An 18863-nucleotide genomic window follows, 5' to 3' on the forward strand; every position below is an offset into this window, starting at 1 on the left:
GAATGACTGGAAAAATCTAAATTATGTAATTTAATTTTATAAATTATGGTATTTTAACATGGAATGCTAACCAGCCAAAAGAAGTAGTTATGTGTTCTGGGCAGATGGAGGAAAGGAGTGAGAGAATGACTCATTCTGTATTTTTTTGTTTCTTAAATACTTTTTTAAGATTTTACTTATTTATTTTTAGTAAGAGTGGAAGGGAGGGAAAGAGAGGGAGAGAAACATCGATGTATGGTTGCCTCTCACACGCCCCCCACTGGGGACCTAGCCTGCAACCCAAGCATGTGCCCTGACTGGGAATCAAACCAGGGACCCTTTAGTTTGCAGGCCGTCACTCAATCCGCTGAGCCACACCAGCCAGGGCTGTTTCTTAAATATTTTAAGCCAAATCTCTCCTTTGATTAACCAACTCTTTTTATTAAACTTTATTTTTATCATCATCATTATTATTTCTTAATCATCAGCATTTTATGTAAGATGGATCCCTGGAAAGTTTTAACTGAAGAAAACTAAAAAAAAAATATCAAGAAAAGAGGTGTTAATTTTTTTAAAGTGAATAGGCTCACCTAAATTTTGGATAATACTCTGTCATTCCGTGGTCCGCCTCTCTGTGGTTTGATGGCTTAGATGGCTCATGGCGCTAGATTTCTGTAAATGAGGAGATATGTTTTTCTCAACTGCAGATTGTGTAGTTGATTGTTTCAATGGCAGAGATTGGTCCTTCTAGATGTCTAGCTACTTAGTTTAGACCTTTCAAATCTTCTGGAAAGATCAATTGAAATACAGGGTGCATACATTCTCTTGACAGGCCAGTCTGTGCTCTGCTGGCTGCTCACAGGACTTAAGAGTTCTAGAAAGTTAATAGATGACAGTGAAGAAAAACTCAGATGACCAACAACACAGCACAATGTCTAGTAAGACTCACAGCTTTATTTCTGCTAGAAAAAAAGGAAGGGAAAACAGTCTCTCTTTTTTTTATATATAAAAAGTTTAAACAATTGCTTTGCTTTATCTAATAAAGTCCCTAGAAGAATGAGGCCACCCTGGGTTGGAGAGTAGGCTCTTTCCAACCACCCTACATTCCCAAAAGTTCATTCAGTTATAAAGTCCTTCTGAACAATCGCAGGGGCTCTTGGTTCATGGGAACCATATTCCCCAAAAGCATAAAGAGCCAATTCCTCAAAAATAACTGGCTTGTTTTAGAATGATGAAAAAATCTAAAAATATTAATTTGCATAGCCATTCAAATTATTGCTGATTTTTATAAAATCATTGCAGGTAATTCTGCACTAACTTCCACCTTTTTTCTCATCCCAAACTCAAGATTCCTAGCAAAATTAGGATCTACTTTCCAAAAGAAACTTTAAGGAGGTTTTGCAAGCACATATATGGAATCTAAGGAATGTGCATAAAAGGAAGGGGAAAATAAATTAAATAAATAATATCTAATAAATAACTCAGACAATATTCATTATCTACAAACTTAAACACCAGAAAATGCTAGCTTCAAGGATAGATACCCCCAACCTCCTCTCACAAAGGAAAGTGTCAGCACAGACTCAAAATACATAGGATGGCTTTGGATGCTTCCCAGCAGGTTACCAACCAAGGGTAAAAAATCTAGCAGGGTTGGTGCTGCAAGTAAAATGGAAAGAAAATAACTTAGATTTCAAGGAGGTAATAAATAAGAGGGTAAAAAAAAGGCAAGATGCACAGATAGTTTGGCGGGTTCTAGGCGATAACTGAGCTGTAGAAAATGACATACTCATCTAACTGCCTTACCACTGTTATTCATTGGTCCTATTTGTGTACCGTGCATCATAAACTTATCCTCTCTGGCAGGAGCAGGATGTGATCCACTATCACATAAACCATTTAGGCTTTTAGTTTGTTTTAAATAATTGTCCTGGCAGATTGACCAGGACAGTAACATTTCTCAGATTACATTTCTCTGGAAAAAGATATATTTGACAAAACTAGTGCTGCTATTAAGGAAAGAGGAGTTACAAGATGAAAAATAAACATCCTGTGAATCAAGATAAACTTGTGATGAAGACAGAGACTGATAAAAGCATTCACTGACCCTGGATTTGATGTCTGCATTGCTGTCTGGTTACTCAAAATATTATCTACAATATATAATAATAAAGTATATTTTACAAGTGAGAAAGAAGTAACAATTAGTGGAGGAGGAGACACAGAATTGTATATACATTGGAAAAATTAAATTTGATCAATAAATCGATTGGCGCTTGTGCTTCTAGAAAATATGATATTGGTGTGGACAGAGATCAGCGATTTTAAACATGTTTTCTTTAACAAAAAAAAATTCATCTTTCCAAAGAAAATCTAGTGATTTACCTATGGGCAGGTGTGAGCTAGAGGGAGTCCCCAAACTATGATATAGCCATAGTTAATATAGACAACAGCCATTTTATTGCATTGCTCTTGAATGTGACCTGGGTTGTTTGCTGATTCCAATAATAGCACCTGAGCTTCATCAGAATTTCCAGAGCCCTCTGGTTATGGAGGCCATGAAATGGTCTAGATGATTCTCTAAGTCCCATTGGGCACAGGAGTCTGAGGTTTCAGTGACTTGATTACCCCATCTCTAGTCCTAATAAAAGTGCTTTTGAAATGTTATGAAGAATCAAGTTGGTATGAGATATCTATTATTGTTGTCAAATTACTAAGGAAATTATGTTCAGCTTTCAGCCCAACGAGAAATAGTTCTTTTAATCTCTTAAAGAACATGTTTTGTTATTCACAGCGACAACCAACTTAGGATTTTAGCCTCTGGAGGCTATTTTTAGATAGATGTAAAAATAGTCCAAACATTTGGTCCCCAAGAGTCACACACCTGGTGCGCCTTTGGCGAGTCCATCTGACCATCGACACATAGTGTCCATCTCCTGCTAGTCCTCCATCCTTTCAGTTTCAAGAGGTTTATAGAGCAGTCACCAAAGTTACAGAATATCAGAACTGTGAGGGACTTTAGAAATCATCTAGACTTAGAACAATTGCTTGATTTTACCAGTAAGTAAACAGAGGCCAGAAGTGAAAAATTAATTGGCGTAGATCATTCAATAAGTTATTGGCAACACCAGAATAGGACCTAGGGCTTCTCTTCTATTTCCACATGATTGTAAACATCAAATAACTTCACATGAAGACCCTAAAAGGAATCAATACAATTTGACAAGTTGATGAGAAAAGAGAGTGACAGGTGTAAGAGGGCCTAAATGTACTGGGACTAATGTATTTGATATACATCTATGGGGTTCCGTGAAGGTCATTGAATCTTCAGCTCAACCACTTGAATTATGGAAAGCATCTCCACATCATCCTCTGAAATGCTGATCTTACTGCTCTAATCAGTGAAGATTGTATTGAGTTGAGCCCCAATGCCATGGTGGGGGTAGGAATCATAGGACATATCTATGGGAACATCATAGCGAGGGGTACCAGCCTGAAAGGGAGTTGAGTGCACATGCCCTGAGCTTAGACTTGCAGAGGGGTAATGTGGCATGAAGCTATAGGACTTATCCAGGTCAGGAGAGCCATCTTGCTTCAAGGAGAAGTTCCCACTGATGCTCAGGGGTGGAGTAAGAGGGCCCTCATAAGGTGGTGTAGTGCAGTCAGGTGGATGATTCCCAAAGGATGATTCTCCCAAAGTCTTGAATATTGGGGGTTTCAGATTAATAAGGTGTGTTTCCATATGGCCATAAGGAGGGCTGGGGAGCCCAGGAGACTGATAGCTGAAGTTGTGGACAGAGATGGCAGAGTCACAAACGGCAGACTTCTCCTCATGTTTCTCCAGGAGGGCAGACTGTGGGCCCAGTTGGAGGCATCCAGCCACCAAATTGCTGGTGGGCTGAGAGAGCCCTTTACAGAGCATCTCTACAAAACCCTTCCCTTCAGGTGTCTGGCCAGTTTCCAGGACTTCAGACAAAGCCCAAATATAGTTCCTGGCCAGTCTAAGAGTCTCTATCTTGGAGAGCTTTTGGGTTTTAGAGTAACAGGGCATGACTCTCCTCAGGTTGTCCAGGGCATCATTCAGGCCATGCATCCGGGTCCGTTCTCTAGCATTGGCCTTGACTCTTCGAGCCCTGAACCTCTCCAGGCGAGCTTTTGTCATCTTCTTTTTCTTGGGACCCCTTCTCTTAGGTTTCTCCCCATCCTCTTCCTCCTCTTCTTCTTCCTCAATGCTGTCATGCTCTTCAGCTAAGCTGCCAAGCACCCCATAAGCAGTTGGTTTTCTCTCCTCCTCCTTCATCTCATTCTGGGAACCCAGACTTTTGTCCATCCAGGAGGGTATGTTGACCAACTCTGTCATCTCCTTGGGTTTCACATAAGTTTTCGCCATTTCTAGGTTCTGGAAAAGGAAACAGCAACATTTAGCACCTCTGAATATTTTATTTGACTTGAAGCTAAACTTTTTTTATACCTTGGATATAAAGTACAGTATTTGTACTTTAATTGCTTAATTGTTAAGTTGGGATTCAACTTAACAATTATCTAGTGCAAGGCTTCCATTCTAAATAATTAATATAAGACTCAAATAAATTCCTAAGACACTCATTTTGCTACAACACGTTATAAGAAAATAAATTATAGAAAAAGAAAATTGACTTGATTATTCATTACAGTGTAAATGCCTAACTGTTTTTATGCTCAGGTTTTTATTCATGGGTATCCTAGTGCAAAAATAACTGATAAACCAGTCAAAATATATTTTCTTTTTTTCCAGAATTCTGACCATAAAGGGAAATAGATATATTGGGTATATAAATTATTGTCCAAATAGAGAAACTTCTGTAAGTGAAAAAGGATGCTAAAGTAATTATGATTATAAAATGTCTATAATAATTATAATTGTTACAAAATTTAAAAGCATATCAAACAATAAAGTAAACCGTTGTATTTTAACAGTTGCGTATTTACTGTTGCATATTAGCTGTTGCATATTTACACCATAAAATAAATGAAAAAGTGTAGTGAGATTATTCAGACTACTTTGTCTGTACTCTACAAGGAACTGCCCCACCTCTATTTAGAGACATAGCACATGTATCTAACCTGCAACATCCCACACTTCCCACTGACTCTGCCAGCTGTTGACTTCAAGCATCTCTTAGGCAAGACCCAAGCCACAACTCGCTGGTACACCGCATAGCCATGAAATATGTCTCTCGCCATCACCAGAAGAGCATTTTGTTGTTCAGCAAGCATTTTGTGGTCTGTCTAGTGTTAGTGGGGTTAGAGGTGTCAGTGGCATGGTGTCAAAAAGGTTTAGGAAAAGAGAGGAGGATTAGCACTGATCATCTTTCAAATTTGCTCACAGGTTAAAGTGAGAACACTTTCCATTGTGCATTCATCTCACATCATCAGAAAAGAATATAGCAGCCTCTAGAATTACAAGCCAGGGGTCTACCAAACCTATTTAAGATTATTTTAATGCAACTATTATAGTGATACTTTATTAAAAATGAAAAGTCTGGACCAAATGCTAAACTTAACAGAACATAGTTACTGCAAACATCAGCGTGGGCTGTTTCAGACAAACACTGAAATAACCTGACTGCTTTAATTCACTTAACTGATACTGTCTAATCAGAATTTTCTCTGAAAAATTTAAAAGTTGAAGACATTTGGAAACCAGAAGAGACCGTGTCTTACTAAACATTTTACATTCAGTCCTGGAAGAATATGAATTGTTTTGAGATTTGTTGAGCGATTTCTGGTTGTATAATTTACCAAATAAAAGTATCTGTTAAGCTCCATTGGGTCACCTCAGTTTACCAGCTAGTTTTTGAAATGTTAAACCCTGCATCACCTCCATATATCAGAAAAAGGAGAGCATAATAAATGTTTTTTTTTTATCTTGGAAGCTTGAGCCTCAAATCAATGAATGCAGGGATTAGGACATAGCTTTTAAAAATATAAATATATGATTTGATTTGTTTCTGGTAATCTGAGCTTGTTTTCCTTGTAACCTCATTTACCTCCTATAAATAATTAATGTTACTGCTTTGCAAAAACAACCTAGGTTTCATGTTAATCAGCACAGAAATCATGTCAGCTTGACTTACTCACTTAATAAGGCTTTCTGGGTAAGCAGCTTTATTGAAAACACACATTGGAACCTATTGGTCAACTGGATGCACAGGCCAAGTCAGAAAATCCCACTTTTAATATGGATGATAGAGCTTGTGTGCTGAGCTGCACTGCTAACTCAGGCAGCTACCCAGCGGGAGGGTGAAGGATCTAATTAACTTTCTGTAAAAGTAACACAGACCTTTCAATGGCAGGTGCACTCTGAGGTCAGTGAGGACGCAGTGGGCTTGGGAAACCTAATGTTCCACACGTAATTATAATTACATTTGCATAGCCTTATAGCAAACCTTTGAGGGGAATGGGGCTTGTTATGCTCATTTTACAGTCGATGTCACTGTGGGTAAGGAAGTTTCAGTGATGGATATGCGAAGACAGAGCTGGTAGAATAGGACGTAAAACCAGTTCTGATTCCAAATCCTAGGTTTTATGTCTGTTTCTTTCTTCTTCCATCACAGCTACAGGAGGAAAGAAAGGCACTGTGACTTCAGGAAATGTGGATCAGTAGAGCTAAGTCACCAAGAAGTAGTCACCAGCCAAAGGGAGGTTAGTTTAAGTGTTCTCTGCAGTGTTTCTTAGCTCTCGTATTCCAGGATTCCTTCCTCTTCCAAATTTTTTCCTTGTTACTTTCACCCATTTATTCCCCTTGCTCTCAGCCTCCTTTTCCTTTTCCTCTTCCTCCTCTTTCTCCCCTGTCCTCTTATCCTCATCATTATTACTGAGACATACTTTAATGCATGGACATGTGAGGAGGAAGGACAAGAAGGAAGATGCAAGGGAGGAGTCTATTGAACTGTTCCCAAAACTGAACCCCACCCTAGCCTCTGTGTTTGACCTTTTTACCATCCTCACCTCCCTACTTCTGGACTCCAGCCAAATTCTGTCAATCCTCACCCCCATCCAGGAGCAAGGCCAGGAGAAGGGAGTAGACTACCTTTTGCTTTTAACATAATTTGATGGTCTCCATAAGAGACAGAGAGCTACTTTGAAATCAGATTGTTGGCAGGTATGATGGAAAAGAACCAACTGACTTTGGCTGAAACAAGGAAAACAGCAACCAAGTGTCATCTTTGTTCCCTTAGTAACTATGGGGAGGATATAGAGGGCTCCAGTTTTACTTCATCTTTTCCCACACAAAGCTGAAATAACACATAGTCTTCCAATAACACAGACTCTTCTGAGAGTCCCAGCTCTTCTAATTCCTGCTTATTGATCTCAAACACATTACATAAGCTCTCTGATCTTCCATTTCCTCTTTGATAAAATGGGGATAAGGTATATTTAGGTGATTCTTGCAAAACAAATAAAATATGAAAAAGGATTTTGTAAGCTTTAAGTGCTATAAAAACATTTTCCATATCTTTAGCATGTTTATTCTTGGGTTTTCTAATTTAACCCAGTAACACATGTTTGCTTATTCAAAAATAAAAACTGTTTTTCACAGGTGAACAGTAAAAGTAGATTGTATTGACTATTGTGTCTCTTCTGATTGGCTCAAAAGATCATTGGCTAACTGCCCAGTATCCCACCCTTTTCCCAATGTGCCCCAACAGCACAGACTCTGGAGTCAGACGACCTGAGTTCAAATTTCAGCATAATTACTTACTAGATATGTGACCTTAGGCAAGTTTGATAACATCTCAGTCTCTTCTTTAAAATGGGAGTAATAATAGTCTTACCTCATAGGATTATTGTGAGTATAAAATGAACTATTACATGTAAAGACTTTGAACAGTGCCAGACATCATAAATGCCATGTGGTGGATGTTATTTTTCCTAAAGTTCACCATGAGTTTTTCTGGCCAGATGGAAAAAAATGGGTATAATTATGATCTGTGCCTAATATTAATTTTATGCCAACAAAACCCCACTTTACCTCAACTCCTACTTCAAAATAGTCCCTGATCTTCAACCTCAAGGAAACTAAGAATCAAAGCTCCTATTCTGTTGCACGGGGTGAGAAAACAGAGTTCTATCAACTGCCTCTACTGGACTGACTACAACTTTTCCACCTCATTCAGGAAAGAAGTTAGACTTTCATTCATGTTTATAATTGGGAAGCAACCGTTGTCCAGACACTCCTACTCAGTCCCATGACTTTTTAGGTTCATGACATTTCTGGTGGAATAACGACAATTACTGGCACTTTGACAGCTTTCCTTTTATCTTTGATTAAACAGTATTGGGGACCTGACTTCCCTACCAGAATCAATGTCAGAGCTCTGAAGAGAAAAGTGAAGTATCTCTCAAAAAGAAGTAAAAGCCAGGACATCTCAAAGATAAACAAAAAAAAAATTCCTTTGACCTTTTCCACCTAAATATCTTCAATACATCAAAAGATAAGCAAAAAGGAAAAAGAAAAATATCCAGTTTTAGATTTGAGTTGAAAATGTGTGTGACGCAGCTCTGAGTTTGATCAGGGAAACCACTTGGTTGTCTACAGAACAGGTACCTAACTCTACCGTGACCCTTAGCCTGTTGATAAGCCAGCTCAGAGATGTATTAAAGGAAGCATTAGGCTGAGACCTTCTTCCACCATTGATCAATTAAATGAGAACATAAAAATTATTTTAATTATTTTACCCTTAGGGCAAAGTGGAATAATATTTTTGTCATATCTCATTTAGAAGCTTTTATGAAAAGTAAGGAGATAATACAAGCACAAGTACTTTGTAAAATTATTGTGCAAATATAATGATTGGCAACTGATTTGTAGAAGCTGTATGAAAAATCTGTAGCACTATTTCACGACTATTGTGATACACCATTTTGGGTTTCCGTAATTCCTAGAAAACAAATTAGCTTTCAAATTATACCTGATGGCAATTCCAGTATGACAAAAAAAACAAATGAATCCTGGCTCTAGAGGCAGAATGCAGCCCCCGACCCTCCAAACACGTTCCAATCCTATAAAGCTCACTTTTGCCTTTGATCTCGAAATTTGGATTTCCTTATGCGTTTACACAATATAACAAAATCTTCCCCTTTCTTTAGGATTCTTCCATGAAACTTTAAGTTTAGCCAATTCTCGCATAGTAAAAATTTTCTCCCACTTTTTAACTGTTTTAACCTGTTCTAACAAAATGTTTGCTTAGGCAATGATTGTAACTACCCAGTATCTTCATTACCGGGGCTGAGGTCCTTGGTACATTACTATTGTGTGGAGCTCTCCTGGAATTTATCCTACACTTTTACTAATTTTTGATTTCTCATGAGAAGTTTTAGTTGATGAATAAGTGGGTAAGGAGCACTGGCATGAGTATCTGTGGTGATTAGACAGTGTTTTACCTCTTTTTATTAAATATTTCATTGTTGTTCTATTACAGTTATCCCAATTTCCCCCCTTGCCCTCCTCTGCCCATCCCACCCCCACTCCCATGGTCAATCCCTGCCCTGTTGTCCATGTCCATGGGTTAATAGTGTCTTACCTCTTAAAAGTTTATTGTATTCCCTTCACCTCCTGACCCTATAACTAAATCCTAAACATAACAGGAGTGGGAGTATTCTGTCAGTTTCTAGGGAATCTAAGGACCACAGAGACTAAATGACTTGTTCAGAGTTTGCACTGAAAAGACAGAATGGAGATTAGGTTGCTCGCAAATTACACTGCCTGAAAACAGCTGGTCGGCTGTTTGGTGCTTTCCTATGAACCTTTCATATTCTACCACTCTCCCTCTTGATTAATGCCTGCACATACACATGCACACACTCACACGCACGCACGAGCTTGCACGCACATCTTGTTCAGCATAGCCATGCCATACTTCACTTTTCATAACCTTAGATCCTAATGGTGAACTTTGGAAACAGAAGTTACTCAGTCCTTCAGGTTTCCCTCCATGTTCTCCAGCATTTCAATTCTGGTCCCTCTGTCAAAAAATGAGGGAAGCAATTTACACTTATTAGAATTTTCTGAATACATATTTGGGGTGGGTAAATGGTGTGTGAGAGGTGATAGAGGTTGGTAGAAGGCACGAATATGTGTAGACAATCTTCCCCTTCTGATTCCCCATCTGGAAGAACTGAGGGAAGGGAAGTTCTCCCCACTCTATTCCAACTAAGGGTTTTTAGCAGACCAAAGGGGGCGATGGTAAGAATACCCTAGTGGCTTTCCAACATTTTTTCTCACTCCCTATTCTATTTCTTTTTCCCTTCCCCTTCCTCCCCCTCAACTCTTTGCAGAGCCCTAAAATGCTATGAGCAGAGTGGTGGATAGGGGCAATTCTTCAAACCTACTTGCTGAACTACCTTGAAAAAGCAATTAACTTTTTAGACATTTTTTCTGCATTTATAAAATGGGAGGGTGGGCTTGACGGGAGTGGGGGACAGATGATTTGTAAACTCTACTGTCAAAAAATGATTGAAAATATCTGAGTTTCACTTTGGGTGACAGGTACTATTGGAATTAGTGAAGTTATTGAAATTTTAATATCTGTCCCTAAGTATCTGACTCTCTTTGCTTCTCTATTTGTTTCCTAAATCCCTGTCCCTCCTCCCGTAGCCCAGAAGAGACTTACCTCACCACAGCTGCTCCTCTAGGTCTGCAGAAACGTCCCACAGAAACTTCTGTAGTCCCTGTCCTACCCCAGCCGCTGGCTCACCTCTGGCAGTGGCAGTCGCTGGCGTGAACTCTGCGAATCTGTGTCCTGGAGGAGACCTAGAGAAGCCAAGTTTCCCTGACCATCCAGGTCATAGGAAAAGGAGGTGCTTTTAGCGATCCATGTTAAATCCAGCCACTGCCCCTTAGAAATGCCACCAGGTCTGGTTTCTCTGGCTGCTACTTATTTTACTCCTTCCTTGGAGCTCTGTGTGCTCCTCCAGGAAGGCTCTGGGCTGATGCTCTCTTTGCAGCTGGTTTAGTAGGTGTTCAGTACCTCCTATCCCTGGTTAGTTCCCAGAGTGGAGCTTTCAGGACCACAGCCTCTGGGCAGCTCCTGGGCTCTGGCCGTAGTCTCCAATTACAGCAGTTTTGATTGCTTTCCCAGCTGACCAGGGAGGGGTGATTCAGCCCACAAGCTAACTCCTCCCCTTCTCCATCCAAAAGACACACCTACTTCAAAGGAATCCTTTGGCTAGGTCCAGCTTAGCTGTTAGTTTGTTTGTTCGTTCGTTTGGTTAAATGCGAGGAGAGTTGCTGAAGTTGAGAGGTAAAGAAAAAGAGGACTGGAAATCTTTGTGGTTAAAAAGGTAAGAAATGGGAGTGGAGCAATGTAGGCAGACCGGGGAAAGAGAATTGGAGAGACAGCTATGAAGGGCAAATAAAAATGCTGACCCACTTATCAAAAAGTGAAAAAGATTCATGCCCAGAACACAGCATCATTCACCTTACACGTGAGGATTGGTTTCTTTGGGAATAAAACTTTAGACTTCTAAAAGTAGAAGGAAGAAGTAACTTCCTCTCTCTTCAACATCAAATTATTCCCATTTAAAACCCTTTCATTTTATTTAGTGAATATAGACAAAGCCACATCTATATTTGTTGAACCATTCTTTCAACTTTTGTTTGTTCAAAATTTATAAAAACAAAAGGCAAATGAACACAACTTTTCATTTTAAGAATGCCTAGCTGCTCAAATTACAAACTGGCATCCACTGGCATATTGTCTTCCCAAATATATCATTAAGCATTCAGGCAGAAAAAGTCCACTTAAGTGGTAAGGAAGTTGAAATTAAAAAAGGGTTACATAATTCCTAAAATGCCTGTTATATTATTTGCTAGAAAAGAGAAAGAAAATTACAAAATATAAAGAAAATACATGGGTGTGTTTACGACAGAGAGCTGTGGACTAAGCTACCAAGTCAAAGTGTGGCATCTTTGTTTTAGAGATTGTCAAGTTTGGACTACCACCTTATGTAAAATTTGACCAAGATCAAATGATTAATTGTGAGTTCATTTTTACATGTAAAGGAATTTGTTATCGTTTAATGATTCCAATGAAGAAGGGAAAAGGGAAAATATGCTTGGATTAAGCATTTGGCTGAGTGATCTTCAGTAAATCACTTCCGGCATCAGTTTTCACATCTATATAATAACCTGATCACTTAAGATTTTCCCATCTGTAGCAAGGTAGAATTCTGAGTCCAAATTCAACCTCTTTTTTTTTAAATTGACTTGAAGGAAATTTCCCAGGCTTTTTGGAAATTTCCTTCACATGTGTCTAAAGGAGATGAAAAGTTGTGAATATTTTTGTGTATAAAGAAAGGTATAGAAGGTTAAAACAAAAAAAAGTTGTTTTATTGCCAATGAAACTAAAAGAAATATCTTAAGTTTGAAATAGTTAAGTATTTTAAAATTCTGGCATAGGTGTCATATGACTCTTGTCCTTCACAGAAAACAAGAAAATAAAAATTGACACTTTTTTTTACAGTCTTCACAGGGAGGTGTTCATCTTGAGCAAATCTTTAAACTTTTACTAACCTTGTTTTGTATCCCTATTCAGGAAATATACGCTCATCAATATAAACTTTATGTTCAGAGTAATTAAGTAACACATGCTAAGAATGGTGGATTTCTGAAAACCAAATTGGAATTCACTCTTCAGCCATAGGAAATTTATCTGTGGAGTAATTGATGTTTAGGATAGAGCTGCAATGAGCACATATAGAATGGACTGGTCCCCTGCTCTGTGTCTTCAAAGTCACCTCCACGGATGTTTGAGGATTGATGACACTGGTGGTGTTGGTATTCTGTCTGTGAAAGGTTCAGAGGGCCAGAAGGAATGGTGGATTGGCAGAAAGATGAACACATTGGGGCAGAGATAAGGGTGGGGACAGGATATTCTGTGGGGCTCCTTGCTTTCTCTGAAAATATAAGGGACTGGACATATTAGGATTAGCTCTCAAAACACATCCAATTGTGTGTGTGTGCCTGCATGTGCAACCTTGGGAAGGAGTTGAAAAGGACACTGACTTTTCTTGAAGAGCTGCCTTTTGAAGAGAGAGGGATGTAACCTATTTCATCAGAATCACTCTCATCACAGTTCCTCGCCTTACACACTCAGCTATTCAACTCTGAGAGCAGGAAAGTGCAGGAGCAGTGTGTGCAGTCTGCAGAGGAAAGGGGGCGGAGACTGAACGCAGGTTATTTGCATTCATTCTCCTCCCCACACATGGCTCCTGGGCCAGAGGGCCAATCTCCAGCCCTGCCTTCTTTCTCTGCTGCTTTTTGTAAAGGTCTGAGCTAACCTGTTAGAACCATCTGCTGGGTGGGGAAAATGTAACCAGTGCTCAGTTACCGGCCCATAGCCCGGGAGCCATTGAAGCAGAGAGAAGGGAGGCAACAGGCAGATTTATGGGCAGCAATCTGTTCCCCACACCCCCAGGCCCCTCTGCCAGGAGACAGCTTGATAATCCATCAACCCCACTAATGAATTAATTAGTATTCCCAGTAATCCAGACCCCCAAAGGAGACCGGCCTGTGGGCCCCTAAGGGGGCTAGAAACTGCCTTCTTCACCAGACACTGAAAACCGGGACCAATGCCTGACATTAGGCCCCAGGGTGCTAAGCTGCAAGCCACAGACCCTGTTGTTAACGATCCCCAGATGTCCCTCCTCACCTTCCCTCAGGAGACAGCTAGCTTTTGCTGAATTAAAACCAATACCACCAACAAATGAAGTCCAGAGCCATAAATTGGGGACTACAGAGGGAGGGCTGTGAACTTACAGAAAGTGAGGATTAGAACCATCCACATTCAAGATAGACTTGATCAGATCCTAGAGTTGCTCTCCAAGAGTGAGCACAAAGTTGGGTTAGGGTAGGGATGGGGGCAGAAGGTAAAAGATGCATAGTCCATGACCTCCAGAATCTCAGCATTCCAGTAGCGAAATGATGCAGGGTCAAAAATAATTGTGAAACGAAGTGATTTGTGACATGAATCTCTCCAATATAAAGACTGGAATAATAGAGTTGTCAGCTGAGTTTTTGAATAGTCTGGAAGCTGGCCTGTGGGAAGTTCAATAACCCTCCCTTACAACTACTGTCTCCATTGTTTTACAAGACTATGAGATGCAGCTGGGAGAGAAAGTGCTTAGGAGTAAGTGAACCTGTATTTCACCTCTAGTCTGCCTCTGACTGTGTGGCCATGATGAGTGATCTAAGCTGTTTCACATCACCAGTCAGTAATCAGGGTAGATTATGATCTCTCCAGTTCCTTCTGGCTCTAACACTCAGTTATGATGGCATAGTTCAATGTCACAATCCCCCTTTGAGACTAACACTAGCCCATTCAGAAGTCTGTGGTCTGAGTGCCCAGATTTGAATAAGGAAATGAACAAGGTCAGTGACAAAAGTGTGTCTAGAAATCAGATCATAGACTTGGGTGCCTTCTCTCCCCCCAGATTTCTGGTCTCTTTTGGGAAGGACAGTTGTCTCAACCTTCTTCCGCCCCATTTATTAAAGGCCTTGGCATTTGGGCATTCACAAGGCATACAGAGTGACTCACTTCAGTTGCAAAAGCTACCTGCATTTGTGAAAAATCTGTTGAGAAACTTAACCTTTGAAAACTCTGTGCCATATGCCTCCCGCATCCTTCTCTGTACTTGGTATCCCCAATTCCTAACAGCAAAGTTCTCCAGGATTCAATTAAATCCTAACATTGCCATTAACTAGCCATGCGACTTCAGACAAGTTTATTTCTCTGTGCCTTAGTTTCTTCATCTGCAAATTGACAGCAATAAACTTGCTCTGAGGAGTATATATCTCATTAAATATGAGATGATGTATATAAAGTACCTACTATAGAATCTGGCTCTTAGCAAATGCTCAATGAATGGTACTTGTCACTGGTATCTTGTCTTAAACATTTAAGTCTGATTTTTCATCCTTTGGAAATGAAGAATAAAACTGTAAGGATTTCCTTATAGAGGTTCTGTCTGTATGCCTCAATACAAGTATGTCTTTTTTATAGTAATGACCATACTATATTCGTTTACCCAACAAATGTGTTTTATGCACATATACAGCCCTAGGCACTGCAAGATTCTGGGAATGCCGGGCTCATTTAGATTTCTCACTCCTACCCAACTTTCAATATAGAGGCAAAGGCAGAAAACCAAATTATATAAATGTGTAATTTGAAAACTCCACTTCTCTGTGTCTTTCTAACATAGTTACATGTGCTCAAGGAGCCACGTATGAAGCAGAGATGTTCACTGTAGTATTGTTTTTAATAGTGAAAAAGTACATTATATTATACATTAAGTAGCCAATGGTTTAGCAAAAAAATAGAATACTATTTAATTTGCAGTGAGTTGGTATTTATATATACTAACAAGAAATATACTTTAGGTATCAACATATTGTAGGGAGAAGTGTAAAACAATTTTCAGGAATATAAGTTCAATATGATACACTTAATTTAAAAAATGTAAATATTAAATGATAGGTATATTATTCACACACATATAAACTGATAACAGCGAGTCTTTTTCTCAGGATATCTCAGTACTGAGATTAAGTAGATTGAGATTTGTGTAGCTTTCAAAGGAGATTGCTTTCTTTTATATATGTTACAAAGGTAATATTGATATTAAAATATGCTCTTTTAAAAATTGCATTCCCCACTCACAGCCATACTTATTTTCAGGAAGCATCTGATAGCCCCCAACTCCAAACACTGAGCTTGACAATGTAACTCTTCCAAAAAAAGATCAGCACACCAGCTCTGCCCTCATACACGCAGTCCCAGAGCATTTGCTGGGTCTTCGGAGCCAACTTTGTTGAATTTAAGAAGCTTCAATCATGTGATTCTCAGGCCGTGAGAAATATCTGGTGGAGGACAAAGGGAATTTCCTAAGAATCTAGCCATGATTTATATCACTGGAAGAAAATTAAAATAAAGAAATGAATAAAACCAAGTCTTCTGAAAGGACCAAGTGGAGCCCCGTGTCTGGCACTGTCAGGTCACAGCTGAAGCTCAATTCTCCAAAGGGATGCTGCACCATTGGGGAGGCAGTCCCCTGGTGTCCAGGGTAGCTTTCCGCCTCCACCGTCTGCTCTGTCAGGCCAGCGCTCCAATCACATCACCTCTCCTAAATGTTTAGAGTGAGGTAGAAGCTGGTGAGAAGGCACTGATTACTAACTGTAATAATTAGGGCTAATCTTTATAGAGCACTTACCATAAGTTAATTCTGGTTTAACTGCTTTGCATGTATTAATTATTTCATCATCACAGCAGCTGTATGAGGTAGGTGTTGTTGTTGTTGTTATTATTATGTGTTTTACAAATAAATTGGCCAAATACAGAGAGGTGAAATCACTTGCTCAAGGCCACACAGAAAGGGATGGTGCTGGATTTGGATGCAAATAGTCCAGCTCCACTGCTCAATATTCCTGAAGTGGGAAAATGACAGTTTATACATCCAACTCTATTCCCAGGATGCTCCAGGAGGGTCCCTGAAAGTATAATGACCAGCAGTCATTTCTGGTGTCTCAGCCTGAAGCAGCTGGCAGCATGACGTCCTCATTTGGCTCCCCATTGTCCAAGATATCTTCAAAAGAATCGTGTTTTGCTCACAATATACTTGCCTGAGATGCACTTACAAGAGAGGCTTTTACCACTACAACTGATAATGCGATGTGAGGAGATGTAGCATCTTGGTCCCAGAAGCTCCTTCAATAGGAGAGATAATCCCCACTCACCTGGCCTTCCCTGAACCCCATTCTACCCCAAACCTCATGCTTTAAGACAGTATGTCATGAATTCAGAAAAGAAAGAATAACCCTCCTTCTGAAAATAAAACATAAAATCTTTTAGGATGTGAGGCAAGCAGAGTGCTGAAATGTCTTCTTTGTGGGAGCCGCTGTTCTCCAGCCAGAGATGTATCTTCCAGGTGAGGTTTTCTCTTTCTGTCACTGATTTTAATGGAACACAAATACCAAAAGAATACAAAAATCATCCATATAACCCAGTTCACAAACTCTAGTGTTCTGCTTCTAGAACAAATGATTTCTCAACCTCAAGGGGCTGGTTGAACTCTCAGACATTTTCCCCTTCTCCTTGCTCTCCCATCCTCTCAGCTAGATAGATACTTTAACTCCTGGTATGAGCTAGGAAGGCAGGGTATCAGGCAACACAGAGAATGCTAAGCTACACTGGCCCTTTGGGGTTCGAAGGTGAGTATTTTAAGGTACGAGAATCACCTTGTGGGGAAAGGATGAGATAGCAGAGGAAATTGACATCGGCAAAGTGTCCGTACCACATAGTTGCACATCTATACCACACATCAGTAGTCTGCATAAATCATCTCCTTTAGAAACACAGCCAGCATTTTCCGAATTTTTGTATTGAATTGAGAGCTTTGCCCACATTGCTTCATTTCATTGCCTCAACAACTCTTTGGGATGGGTGCCATTATTATCACTTTTTTTTAATAGATGAGGAGAATAAGGTCCATACATGCAATAAATAGTTGACCTCTTCCTATGTGCAATAGGAACTGGGGATATATCAGAGAGCAAATCAGAAAGGACACGTAACTTGCCCAAGATCACACAGCCAGGAAATTAATGCTGTACTTCGAAAGCCTGCTTCTTGTTATGTCTCTTTTACTTATTTGGATGATTATTCTATTCTTTTCATCCTTCTGCACTTGAAGGATAAATTTGAATAAAAATGAAAGAAATTAATGTCCCACCTCCTCCAAGAAATCACAGTGGTGAAATAGGAACAAGTGATGGTCCTAATTAGTCACCATAAAGATGGATTTTGGTTGCAAATTGAAGTCTCCACATCCCACCCCTACTCTCCTCCCAAAGAAACAAGTGGGTATACACACACTCTCACAGAGACAATACACAACTATAGGTTGTATGCCTATTTACTCATATCCAAGGTGACCCTAAGTTCTGGTTTGCTTAACACAGTCACAGTTTGTACATGTTGTAAATCAATTAATGCCTGCTGATTATTTTGAGAACCCCTTTCACTGTAAAAATGTCTGACTTAATGCACATGGTATGGTCACCCCACTCACTCAGTGAAGTTCCAAACTTGCCCATTCTGGGACTCTGGGACCTGAGCTCTTTCACGTGCACACTAGTTCACTCCACTACTGAAGTGGAAAAGGCTGCCACACCTCCCTCAGGCCAAAAAAGGTCGTGATGAAGGGAGCTGGAGAGATTCGGAGATATTGTGAGGCAGGGCTTTATAAATAAAAGATGATTAAATGGGAATTGGGAAATGTAAGGTGAGGGAGGAGAGGTTGAAAGGCAGAAACACAGAACCTCTCTCCACCCCTTCCTGAGACCCTGTGAAAAATTATCCCTGCACTCAGCCTCCTGACGTTAGGCCCCCAGTCCTTCCACCCTCCCCCAGCTGAACCCAGGAGGTAGAAACACAAATCCAGCTTTAAGGGTGGGAGCTATTTATTCCCCCAGGCTAGAAGGGATTTAATGTCTTTAAAGGCTAAATTAAGGCTCTGAATATTTTCTGTGGGTACCAGCTGAGGCCAGGCTAAAACCACTGCGTTATCCTCTAGGACCTTCTACAGTAATCTGTGGGGAGATTTGCCACCTATTGTTAAGAGTTCTGGTGAAGTCTTTTCCCACATATTGGTGTTTTTTGTTTCTCCCCACAGACAGGTACTTATTTGTGGTGTGGAGAATTTAGTCTTGCCTAGATTTGAGAATGATTGAAATGCCTATCGAAGTTCCCTGAGGCCTTGGGATATTATGACTCTCTGACCCTCTCGGTCCGTATCGGTGCCCTTACTCCCTAACTGTTCCAGAAAAAAAAGGAAAATACCCA

General features: G+C 39.9%; 1 protein-coding gene across 2 annotated transcripts; it reads right to left on the minus strand.

Annotated features, from left to right (window-relative positions):
- Positions 1 to 913: 913 nt before the first annotated feature.
- Positions 914 to 11078, minus strand: NEUROD4 (neuronal differentiation 4). Of its 2 annotated transcripts, none has more exons than XM_045184043.3 (2): positions 10719 to 11078; positions 914 to 4378 (listed from the first exon to the last, which is right to left on the minus strand). In XM_045184043.3, the coding sequence occupies exon 2, from the start codon at positions 4367 to 4369 to the stop codon at positions 3374 to 3376; it is 996 nt and encodes a 331-aa protein (XP_045039978.1). In that variant the 5' UTR covers positions 4370 to 4378; positions 10719 to 11078; the 3' UTR covers positions 914 to 3373. The 2 variants fall into 2 exon arrangements, with proteins under 2 accessions (XP_045039978.1, XP_045039977.1); XM_045184042.3 differs by having other exon boundaries at positions 10635 to 10788.
- Between the last annotated feature and the right edge of the window lie 7785 nt (positions 11079 to 18863).

The sequence above is a fragment of the Desmodus rotundus genome, chromosome 3 (assembly GCF_022682495.2).
Source record: "Desmodus rotundus isolate HL8 chromosome 3, HLdesRot8A.1, whole genome shotgun sequence".
NCBI classification, from domain to species: domain Eukaryota; kingdom Metazoa; phylum Chordata; class Mammalia; order Chiroptera; family Phyllostomidae; genus Desmodus; species Desmodus rotundus.

Bases quoted from the DNA above. Each gene is read 5' to 3' on its own strand.
- NEUROD4 (XM_045184043.3), bottom strand. From the start codon at position 4,369: ATGGCGAAAACTTATGTGAAACCCAAGGAGATGACAGAGTTGGTCAAC.